Genomic DNA, 12,500 nt, shown 5'->3' with positions numbered 1-12,500 from the left:
TTAAAATTCACACTTTAACCCACTGTCGCTTTTAAAACTATGCAATAGTGCAGCCGGTAAGCAAGATGGAGAAATAACTTTGCAGTCGGCTTGCCTCACCTGTCGACTTTCCCCGGCCTGTTTGCTGCCTTAGAGCCTCCTTTAGGGTAGTAACAATGAAAACCTTAAGATAAATTTGTCGTCGAAAAAAAACTTGTCTTTTACGTTAGTGCCACCCGGGTGTGCGTATACTTTTTTATTTTTTTCTGGCGAGACTTTTTTACTTTGGGCGTGACTCTTGTTTTTATTTGTGTGAGTGGCGCGACGTTTTTTATTTGGCGCGACTTTTTTTTAATTGGCGCGACTTTTCTTAATTTGGCGCGACTTTTTTTTATTTGGCGCGACTTTTCTTAATTTGGCGTGACCTTTTTTTTTTTATTTTTTTTTTAAATTCCTTATTATAGTGTAATAAATATTGTAATTAATAATCCTATAAACCCTTGTATACCCCTACATACCCTTGTATGCCTCTATATACCCTTGTATGCCTCTATATACCCTTGTATACCCCTACATACCCTTGTATGCCTCTATATACCCTTGTATACCCCTTGTTTTAATGATCCAAACTCTTTAATGATAGATGACTTCCTTTTAGAATACAATTCCTGGTAGAGACGATTTCCTAAGATTTCCGAGATATAATTCCGCCAATACACAAAATATATTTACCGCCAAAAACTCGATAAGATCTAATTCCTCTCACATGTCAATCAAACTAAAGCTCGTGTAACACTAGTTTCCAGTTTTCAACACACTCCCCCCTGATTGACGTCGAAGTCAATCAAGAAAGTTTAAACAAATAAGACTGATTTAACGCAAAACCTAATTTAGCTCTTTAGCCTCAGTGTCAAACGCTCAAGATACGGTCAGACAGTTCATGGAGCAGTGATCACTGTAGGGATGTCTTCATCTCTAACTATCTGAATGTTCATTCCACTGTCAAACTGTCCTGTTCTCGCATTAGTTACGTGTTCGTCACACACGTTGATTTCAAGAGGATAGAGCTTTTGAATTGGACGCTTTAAGCGAGTCTTGCGGAGAGAATTATCTACTGTTACCACTTCTGCTGCGCGCACAACGTTGTCTTGTCCCTGTAACAGTTTCTCTACTTTCCCCATTCTCCACTGTTGTCTGAGTGTCTTGTCAGCATAGATGTGCACAACGTCGCCTACTTGAATTGTTCTTCTTGGTTCACCTCCCTTGAGTTTCTGGTACTCGCGGATACCTGTAAGATATTCTTTCTTCCATCGATTTCTGAAATGGGTGAGAAGACCGTCTAAATATCTCTCTCGTCTAGGCAAAGTGTTTACAGGTACTGTGATGGCAGGAGATTGATCTAGAAGTCGACAAGATGAGAAGGCGTAAGTGGAGTTTCTGTTAGCTCATCGTAGACATAGGTCAATGGCCTAGAATTCAAAACGCCTTCAGTTTCGATCAACACTGACTCTAACTCTTCATAACTCAACTTCGCATTTCCGAGCACTTTCTTGAGACACCTTTTCACAAGTTTCACACAGATTTCGAAGAATCCGCCCCACCAGCTGGCTGTGGGTACATTGAATTTCCAGTCAATGTTCCGATCAAGAGCAAACTTCTTAACCTTTGCATCTCGGAAAGTTTTCCCGTTGTCTGAAATGAACAGGGTCGGTAGTCCTCTTCTACCGAAGAATCGCTTCAGCACTCTTAAGAACGAATTGGCGGAGAGGTCCGGCGTAAGTTCAAGGTGCAAAGCTCTTGTACTAGCACATGTAAACAGAGCAATGTAACACTTGTGCATTTCTCCCTTGGATAAGTATATATTCTTCACGTACAAGGGTCCGGCAAAGTCCACACCTACTTTAGAGAAAGCCATTTCCTCTGAAACTCGGAATGCAGGTAGTGGTGGAGTAGGTGGAGAGCTGTAGGCTCTTCCTTGTAATTTCTTGCACGTAACACACTTGGAAAGTACATCCTTAACAGCTTGCCTTCCTTTGATTATCCAGAATTGTGATCGGATTTCAGTAAGAGTTTCTCCAACTCCATTGTGATTCACGTTTTCGTGGGACTGCATGATCACGAGCTTAGTGAAATGCTGCTTTCTAGATAACAGAATGGGATGTTTTGTTGAGTATGGAAGTGAAGACTTCTGGATTCGTCCCTTGCATCGCAGAAGTCCGTTGGAATCCTTAAAGACTCCTAACTGTTCCCAAGTCGAACTTGATTTCTCCTTTTCTTCAAGTTTGGTTTGAACGTCTTTGTACCAGAGATTCGTAGCAATATTCTGATCCTCCATACTGATGTCAGTTATTTCTATCTTCCTCTTGAGCTTCTGGATGAATTTCAGCACAAGAGCGGTTACTCTGACAAGTTTACTGAGACTACTAAATCTTTCTGGACAGATGACTTCTGAAATGTTCTGAAAGCACTGCACGGGTACTGTCATAACATTTGAAATTTCAGGTTTCCTTCTCAAGTCCTTTGTTACTTCTTCTGGGAATGTACTCTCACCGACTGGATTATTAGGTAGGTTTGGCCACTGAACTTCTCCTTCTTTCAGAAATGGAGCTCCCTTCCACCATAGATCACTGTGAGCGAGAACAGAGCTCTTTGACCCTCGCGACGCTATGTCAGCAGGATTAGACTCAGACGGGCAATATCTCCAGTGATCCTTACTCCACAGACTTCGAATCTTCTGAACTCGATTCTGAACAAACAGCTTGAATTGTTTAAACTCTCTATTGATCCACCACCACACGATCTGAGAGTCAGTCCAATTGAAAACAGCGTCTATCTTCATAGTGCAGGTCAATGCCTCATGCACGGCTGTCATCAAATTCGCAAGTGTCAAGGCGGCCATTAACTCCAGTCGAGGGATTGATTCACCGATCAAGGGAGCAACTCTTGTTTTGGACGCTAGAAGGCAAACAGAACTGGTTCCAGAGGTTGTCAACCTGATGTAGACATTTGCTCCATACGCAGACTTGCTAGCATCTGCGAACCCATGCAGTTGAATAGACGTGACGTCTTCGACTTGAACATCACCCAGGATGCAACGAGGCACTACAATGCTTGAGACGTCCCACATGTCTTGTAGTAACTCCTTCCAGCGCGACGCGAGACCTTCCGGCAAAGCTTCATCCCAACCAAGTTTTAAATGACAAATTTCTTGGAACATGCACTTTAACGGTAGGATAACTGGTGACAGCAAGCCTAATGGATCATAGAATCGAGCAGTACTGCTCAATAATGTCCGTTTCGTGAAAGTTCCCTCTAAGGCTTGTCTAGAAAAGGTAGCAAGATCAAACTCGAAATTATCTTCTATCGGATCCCATTGAACTCCCATTACTTTGACAACGGTTTCTTCGCTCACATTGTTGTTTGAATTTGACACTGTCCAATCTTCTTCCTCAATGTTCGGCTCGGTCAATGTAGGAGTAGCCTTACAAGACAGCTCCGGTTCCCAAGACAAAGATTCTTCTGCTCTTTTGATCATTTCAGTTAACTCTTCACTGTTCGATGCCCACTTTCTCATATTAAAACCTCCTTCTCTGAACCGCAACTTCAACTTGTGGTAAAGTTCAAAACACTTCGTTACCGAGTTCTCTCCAGATGCAAAGTCATCAACATACAAAGCTCTCACAACAGCAGCCACAAATTCAGGATCAATGTTCTCATACCTTGTTAAGTGGTTCCTCAATGTTACATTCAAAATAAATGGAGAGCAAACTAGACCAAAAACAAGACGAGTGAATCTCAGTGTGATCACTTCTGGGTTCGGGGAGTTGATGTCATCTACCCATAGGAACCTTAACAAGTTTCTCTCTGCTGGATTGACTTCAATGTTCAAGAATGCTTTTTCTAAATCACCAATCAAAACCACTTTATGGAGGCGAAATCTCAGCAAGACATCAAAGATCAATGGAGTTAAGGCTGGACCTGGTAGGAGACAGTCATTCAAACTTGGTTCATTGCGGGATTTAGCACTGGCGTCATAAACCACACGTAGTTTAGCAGTGATTCTGTCTTCTTTCAATACTTCTTTATGAGGAATGTAATGTACAGTTCCAGGAAGGGTATCTAAATCATGACTCTTATCAATCAATTCAACAACACCAGCATTTAATTGTTCCTTGATGACACTGTCATATTGTTGGAGCAATTCTGGCTTGGACCTTAATCTTTGCAATGAAGAACCAAGGCGATTCTGTGCCAACAAGTAATTGTCTGGAATAATTGGGTGTTCAGTCTTGAAGGGAAGAGACACTTCATAACGGATTCCATTGAACTTCACTTTGGTAAGATAGTCTTCAAGAAAATCTCCCTCTCTATCCTTTACTCCAAGAGTGTCATAGTCCCAAAACTTACTTAGCTCCTCTTTCAGTAAGAAATCATCTGAAACTAAGTTCTCTTCAATGACTTGACATTCAGTTTTCATAACATGGGACACGTTAACAGTTGATAACTGTGTATTCGCACTTGCCGCATTCACAGGACCACTCAATACATATCCTAATCTTGTACGAATTGCCACTGGTCCATGTAGCTCCCCCCTTACCACGTGATTCTGAACCACAGACCAGTAATGATCTGCTCCAATCATGACATCAATTCTAGATCCTCATCACCTCGTGAGTGATCAGCCAGAGGTAAGCCTTGCAGATGTGGGTAACACTGTTGTGCAATTTCAATGGTCTGGTTTGTGATGGGACCACAGATCAACTCAACTTCATAAGCATTAATGAACACTGTCAAATTGTCTTGACATTCCAATGCAAACTGAACGATGCTACATTGTTTCAATGAGGGTTCATTGTTTCCAAAAGTTTGTATTAGAACTGTATCGCTTCCAATTGGTCGTAAGCTCAATTTGCTCCTTAACCGTGAGCTTATATAGGACTTTTGGGAACATGAATCAAAAAGGATTCTCACATTGCAAGAATTTCCTCCATGAGGACTTCTGACGTTAGCTCTGGCCGTTTGTAACAAGATGCACTTGTTATTAACGTCTTGAGTAAAATACAAGTTTGTACTCACAGTTTGTTCTTGATTGCTGTCTCTAGCCCTTCTGGTCGTGATTGGATAATCTGGATAGTGTTGAACGCTGCACAAAGCCATGTGATGTTTCCCACTACAACGATAACACCTTGCTTGACAATCTCGACTCACATGACCGCTCCTCAGACAACCAAAACATTTTCCCTTTTGACGTAGAATTTTCTTTCTAGATTCTGGATCGGTAACAACAGAACATTTGACAGTTGGATGAGGTCCATTGCAGAAAGTGCACCATTTATCCTTAGATAGCGGCAGTCTCTCGTTGTTTGCAACCAGGGTTGACGATGTGGGGGGTCTTTTGTTTTGACCTGTGCGAATTCCAAAACCAAAATCTCGTTTTTCTTTTAACTTTGTTTGCTCAGTTACCGTTCCCAAAGCACATCTTTCTCGAATTTGCAATTCTTCTGTGAAAGACTTGATGATTGTATCAAGGTCCCAATCTTCTGATGTGCCGCGACTCAGGATGAGGCGTAACTCTTGTGGGATCTTTCCCATAATTACAGGTGTCAAAAATGTTCCGTATGTCTCAGTCGAAATACCGATTCCTTTTAGACTTCTAACTGCCGCCTCCGTTCGATCCAAAAGCTGACGCAATTGCTTTAAGTCGCTCCCGTCGCTTACTTTTGGAAGCTGCATGAGCAATTCGATGTGTTTCGAAATAATAACTTGTTTATTTCCGAAGCGCTTGTCTAGAAGTTGGACCGCGTGGTCGTAATTCGAGCTTGTCAATGCTAAACCAGAAATTGTCTGGGCTGCAGAACCTTAAAGGAGCGACTTGAGATACTGGAATCTTTCCACGTCGCTTAAGGTGGTGTTTTTGTGAATGGCCGATTCAAACGATTCCCAGAAGGGATGCCAGTTGATTGGGTCGCCTGAAAATTTCCTCAATTCCAGTTTGGGCAACTTTGCGTGGGTCGGAATTATTGACGCTTTTGATTGTGTTCCCGCCTGAATACTCGAGTTAGAGTTTTTTGAGTCCAATGTCGTTCCTTGTATATCCTGACTCTTTCCAGTATTTTCCTCGGCTTCTAATGCCGTTTCTAGGTCGACTATGCAGGCTTGAATAGCGCTGGCAAAGTCACAGCTATTGTTCACGTCTTCTTCAATTTTCGTTTCGTCTACCAAATCGATAATTTCACTGCCCAATATTTTGAGCTCCGACAATTTATCCAGCAGGGTACATCGCAAGGATTTGAGCTTCTTCAAAACGGTAGGATCTCCCCGTTTGTCAATTTGTTCCTGTGCCGCGAGGATTGTTTTCCTAACAAATGCGCGATGACTTTCGCGGACCATGGATTTCTTCTTCAGTCGTTTCTTGGGTTCCGACGACATGTTTACACGAGGTTAATTCATTTTTTCACTCTTTCAATCCTTCACTCCCGGGTCTCGGCACCAAATGTTTTAATGATCCAAACTCTTTAATGATAGATGACTTCCTTTTAGAATACAATTCCTGGTAGAGACGATTTCCTAAGATTTCCGAGATATAATTCCGCCAATACACAAAATATATTTACCGCCAAAAACTCGATAAGATCTAATTCCTCTCACATGTCAATCAAACTAAAGCTCGTGTAACACTAGTTTCCAGTTTCAACACCCCTACAATACCCTTGTAGGCCTCTATATACCCTCAAGAGAGGATGAGGTGAGAGCGACGGATCCCCATTGCCCAAGTCATCACAGTTTTTTAATATTTATTTTTAGTTTAAGTTCTCGTTTCCAATGCCGCCTTAACTAAAGTTTCTTTACGTTATTTACACCTGACATCAGGTGCCTGTTGTATGGGGGGGGGGGGGGGGGGGGATCTGCTCGCTTACCTCATCCTCTTCATACCCTTGACTACCCATATAAACCCCTATATCCCCTTGTAGACACTTGTATACCCTTGTATACTCCTATACTGCCTATATACCTTTGTGGACTCTATATCCTCCTGCATAAACCCTTGTATACTTCTGTGTGCCCTTGTAATACCTTTAAGAGTACATTTCTCTGACATGAGTACCTATATATCCCTTACAACAAGTATAAAAGCCGTTGTGATTGTGTCCGTATATATTTCAAATCGGAGTTTTGTAGTAAAAGATGCTCTCTTCTGGACCGATGTTTTTGATAGTGTCGCTGAGGTATTTAGGTAATCCCGTGTGCCATAACTGGGCATCCTATTCCATTATCGGACCGTCTCATAAAGCAGCAAAAAAACTGACATAAATTCTTTTGTTTTGAAGCGTGACTTTTCGGAGAATTAGTAAGATACACAAGCTTTTGGATGCTTTCGTAGTTTTTTAATCAATAACGCTCGAAACGTTAGCTTTTCAATTTTCTCTATGGTGGTCAATATGAGATATCAACTCATTTGATAAACCCATTTCTGTACTACAGATGAAACTAGGTGGTGGAAAATACTGGAACTACTTCCTGGGGCGTAACGAAGTCGAGCTGCTAAATATATTGTAGATGAGAACGAGATCTTAAGTGGAATGGCAGTTGCCAACTACATAAATCACCCTTTTTTCGGGGTATACTGAGGTATAAAGAGTACACAGAGGTATACAAGGGTATATAGGGTCCACAAAGGTATATAGGCAGTATAGGTGAGTATACAAGTGTTTACAAGGGTATATAGGGGTTTACAAGGGTAGTCAAGGGTATGAAAGAGGATGGGGTAGGCGAAGCAGAGCCATCCCCCCCCCCCACCTTCCTCCCCCATACACATGCACCTGATTTGCCAGTTGTAATAACGGAAAGAAACTTTAGTTAAGCGCGGCATTGCGAACGAGAACTTAAACTAAAAAATAGATTTTTAAAAAACTATGATGGAGCAGGTGGATCCGTTCTCTCACTCATCCTCTCTTGAGGGTATATAGGGGTATACAAGGGTTTATAGGATTATTGCTTACAATATTTATTACACTATAATAAGGGATACATAAGGTCCGTACCCAGGTGCCCGGATAAAAAGACATTCTCTGCAATATCAAGGAGACGAATCTGCACGAGAAAACAACTGAATTCCAAGTCAGTCATAGCCAGCAAACTACAATGACCTCGTCACGTACGGTATTAATCGACCTGTGTATATCTAACTCGCAACGACGCACTTGCGACCAATTTATCGCTGGGGCTAAAGTTTCTAATGTTACCTCACTTTTAAGGGATTGTAGGAAAGGGGCATGTCTGTAAAAGTGACGGTGTGTGATTATGCAGGAAATGTAGATCTTAACAACAAGTGTTATTAAAATCCAAAAAGAAAATTGGGGTAACCACGCATTTTTCAAAGATAATTCATGAAATATTTGTAAAAAAGCTTTAAAATACAAAGCAATGTATGGCGTTCTTTCTCAAATGAAAGCTTAATTATCTCTCAAAAATGCATGGTTACCCCCAATTTTCTTTTTGGATACCAAGAGTACTTACTAAGATCTACTTTCTCCGGATAGTTTTAAACCGCGCAAAAATATCCCTGTATTAGTAAAGCATCGGCGATAGGAAATCCGAGTATCTGGAGATGATGGCTGATTTTTGCAGACACGCTTTGTTGAAACTTTAACCGGAAGTGGCCTGGTTAGCCATCTTCTCGTAAGTTTTTTTTCTTAGTAAAAAGCCTCAACCCTTAGTATTTTTTTCTTGATATTACTAAACTAAGGGCTGAACTTTGCAGGGATACTAAGACCTCAAGATATAAAACATGGGCATGGAAAATATTTGGTCTGAAAAACAGGCCATTTCCGGTTGCTTCCCATATGCTTCAAATATGACCAAGTTGTGTGATAACAGCCACAGGCTAGCGAAAAAATTTCCATGAGCTAATGTTCTCACCCATAAAAGCCTAAGGATAGGGCTTTACAAAGATGGTTTTTTTTTTTGCCTGAAATTAATTTCATGTTGCTAAAAGAGAGATTTAAAAGTGGCCAAAATTGCACTGAAAATCAGCCTCTGGGGACCCCTGAGGGGCTGATATCCAGAACTCGGCTAAAAAAAGTCGTTGAAGCTGAAACTTTGGCATATTACATAAGTCGACATAAGTACTTTGTGTACCAATTTTAAGCGAAATCGGCCGACCTTCATTTCCAAGTCTGCCCCGGTCCTTTAATTGCCCAGAAGTTCCCCAAGATGCCATTAAAAAAACGGATTAAAGAAAATTCAATAAGTAAACTAAAACTTGCCAAACGCCTGCTAACATGGCTGTTTTTTAAATCATCACTCCACGTATTCTTATTCTTATTCAGAAATACGGCCAATCGAACGCCCCGCAGTTTGATGTATATGTATTAATACATTGTTCCTTCAATACAAAATATGTCATGCAATGTAAATAATACCAGCAAATTATATTGTGGGAAACATGTTACCGACATCAGTGTCATGAAGTTTTAAAACAGGTGATCCCATCCAAAAACTTAAATTCAGAATGATTGATTTGGCGCATTTCTCTATTAAATATGAAAACAGTCGACGAAAATTTTAAAACATGATAGGAACAATTTTTAATCTGTATTTCTGAGGAGAAAATGCGAAGCAAAGGTTTGATCTACTATCCCAATCGGATGAATTAGTGTTTCTTTCATTGCGGTTTTTAACATCTATTTTAAGTACTCCAAGAAAAAACTATTTTGATCGAGGAAGACGGACGTAGTTTTTCAGCGTTAAGTCGCGATTTTATTTTATCAACTTTGCCATTCAAGCTTGCAGAGCGCCACAACAGCTTGCGCCAATTACTGTGGCCCCCTTTTTTTACCGGGCCTCCCAAACCATGATACACAACAAAAGACAGACCACAACACCGGGAACTACGTGCCCTACTCTTAGCGACAAGTGTATGGGTTCTTTTACGTCCCACAGGATTATTAACATTGAAGGGTTGTGAGACAGGACCTCCGGCTTATCGTCCTTATCCGAGAAGACTTGAAAGTCTAACCATTTGCAGATGTAGTTACAAAGGCCGCAGCACTTTCTCCTCAGTTATTTAAAGACCCTGAGTGTTGGTCCGGCCGGAATTGAACTCGCGACCTCCCGCGTGACAGCGCGGTGCTCAACCAACTGAGCAAGCTGATAACAATTTTTATAAAATATAAAACAATAAAATTACATTTGCCGCCGTGACTAAGGTTCCAACGACGAGCCCAATAATGAGACTGATATATTCACTGCCGGTTATTTGGAATTACCCTGTAAACTCGTCTTTTTCTGTAATAAAGCTGGCATTGATTACCTGACTCCGTTACCACAAGCAAACACAAATTTGCGAGCCATTGTATGGTTCAGCTGCAGCGAATTGTCTCTCTTCTTCAAAGCGACGACATTAGAAAACTAGTTGGGAGATGACTAAGCCTTGCGCAGCTGACGAGACGAAAAGGTTCTATTTAAATCAGTTGCAAATTAGTTAACTAATTTGCATTAATAGAAATTTTTGTAAGTACTGTATGTATTCGACAAAACACCTGTCTGAAAGGCTGAAAACTCCTGTGCTGCATATTAATTAGCTGCGTACACACGCATTGCATTCTTAAGTCTTTTACATCATTTTCTCCTCGATCCAGCTCTCAAGATTAGTAATGGCGGATCATCAAATAGGAATTTTCAGTTAAAATAAACTGTATCATTTTTAAAATAAAGGCTTAAAGCTAGGGTCACTTAGTGTTAAGTTAACAGTTTTGAAATCCAAAGAAAAAGAAGATTGATTTTTTTGGTCATCTGTTCCTTAATTGCCCAGAATTTCCCCAAGATACCATTAAAAAGGATTGAAGAAACTTATGATGTGTTTACACTTGGGCATTTACCGAAGTAAACGTCAACTGACTAAACCTTGGTACATTTGTTTGTACGCTCTTTATACTGGCTCAAGTAACCGACCTAAACCTGTCATCAATCACGAACGATTACGATCAAATCGAATTGGCGGCAAATTCTAAAATCCATGTATAAATGCCCGCGTTTATAAGAGAAGCTGTGGCTCTTGTAGTTCGCGTTTTATTTCCTTGTTCTTGAGCAGCAAACCCAGGTCTCAAGATTTCAACGGCTCTTACTTTTGCAGCACCTCAAGAACTCGAGGCGAAAGCGATTGATTTTGCTTAAAATTGCTATTCGAAAGACAAGGCGTGCGGCTAGGCGAGCTTGGTCTTGGCCAATTGCAAGAAACCATTTCTTTTGAAATTCTTTTACACGGAAATTTCGTTGAAGATTGGTGGAAAGAGAACTTCAGAATATCTAGACGTACATTGGATTACATTGTCCAAGTGGTTGGTCCGGATTTGGCAAATGATTAATGTCTTTGTTTTTTTCCCATGACTCGTAGGTAGATCAAAAACAAACGCGAAAACGTGACTGACGCAATTTGAACACCACAGGATGTGAAATACTATGCGACCGCAAGCGGATATATCTGTCAGTTCGACCTTGGTTACCGACCTAAACCATGCCTGATCATTAATCGAACTTTTACCTTGATTAAATTTCTGTTGTGTCGGTGGCGTTTACCATACCCTGCGAGCAGGTCGAGCAGTTGGTTTCTCCTACGCTTCCTGAGGATTTGTATGAGTTTCTCTTTCGGGAAGCGTAGGAGAAACCAACTGCTACCGGGGTACGTTTACCATGGTATCAGTTGGCGTTTACACGCGCAAATTTTTACCTACTGTAGGTATAAAGTGGGAGGCGCTGTGGCCTCATGGTTAGTGCGATCAACTCTGGATCGAGTGGTCCGGGTTCGGGTCCTGGCCGGGGACATTGTGTTGTGTTCTTGGGCAAGACACTTTACTCTCACGGTGTCTCTCTCCACCCAGGTGTGAAAATGGGTACCGACGTAATGCTGGGAGTAACCCTGCCATGGACTAGCATCCCATCCAGGGGGGAGTCGCTACATGCTACGAAAACCGGAGATAAGCGCCGGTCTGATGGGCCTTCTGGCTCGTAAGCAGTGACTTACTTTATAAAGTAAACTCCACAACCTCGGTAAAACGCTTACCGTAAATGCTCTAATAAACGCCCCCTTTCTTATAAACGCCTCCTATCCATTAAACGCCCCTGGTGTGGTGGAAAGTTTGAAATAGACGCCCCTCTCTAATAAACGCCCCCCCCCCCCCCCCCCCCAAAAAAAAAAAAAGGAAATCGTTCAGCTGTAAAGCAAAATCGTGCAATTTATTTAACACCTTGATTGCTCAAATGCTTCAATGAAAATCAGGCAATCAATAATTCAATAATAATCACTATCAATCATTATAGCTCACCATTAAATTTTCTCCGATTCTTATTGGTTTAATTCGATCACGTGATGCGATAGTGTTCGTCCGCGGAGAGACACTATCAGCCCATAGTGCCCGTTCGCGGAAAATACCCGGATGGATAGTACTCGTCCGTGAAAATACCTCTGTAAACAAGCGGCCTTATGGAAAATAAACAATCGAAATTGTATTAAGAGGGTTTTT

General features: G+C 41.3%; 1 protein-coding gene across 1 annotated transcript in view; it reads right to left on the bottom strand.

The window, feature by feature from the left end:
- Window positions 1-10,446, bottom strand: part of LOC138047399 (protein dispatched homolog 1-like) — a 30,491-nt gene extending 20,045 nt beyond the window's left edge. Inside the window, exon 1 of the mRNA XM_068894237.1 lies at window positions 10,292-10,446. Coding sequence (XP_068750338.1) covers window positions 10,292-10,332 — 41 coding nt within the window. The 5' untranslated portion in view covers window positions 10,333-10,446. The remainder of the gene's footprint in view (window positions 1-10,291) is intronic.
- Window positions 10,447-12,500: the final 2,054 nt, after the last annotated feature.

Source organism: Montipora capricornis, chromosome 4, assembly GCF_036669925.1.
Source record: "Montipora capricornis isolate CH-2021 chromosome 4, ASM3666992v2, whole genome shotgun sequence".
NCBI classification, from domain to species: Eukaryota; Metazoa; Cnidaria; class Anthozoa; order Scleractinia; family Acroporidae; genus Montipora; species Montipora capricornis.
This window is presented reverse-complemented; position numbering and strand designations above follow the sequence as displayed.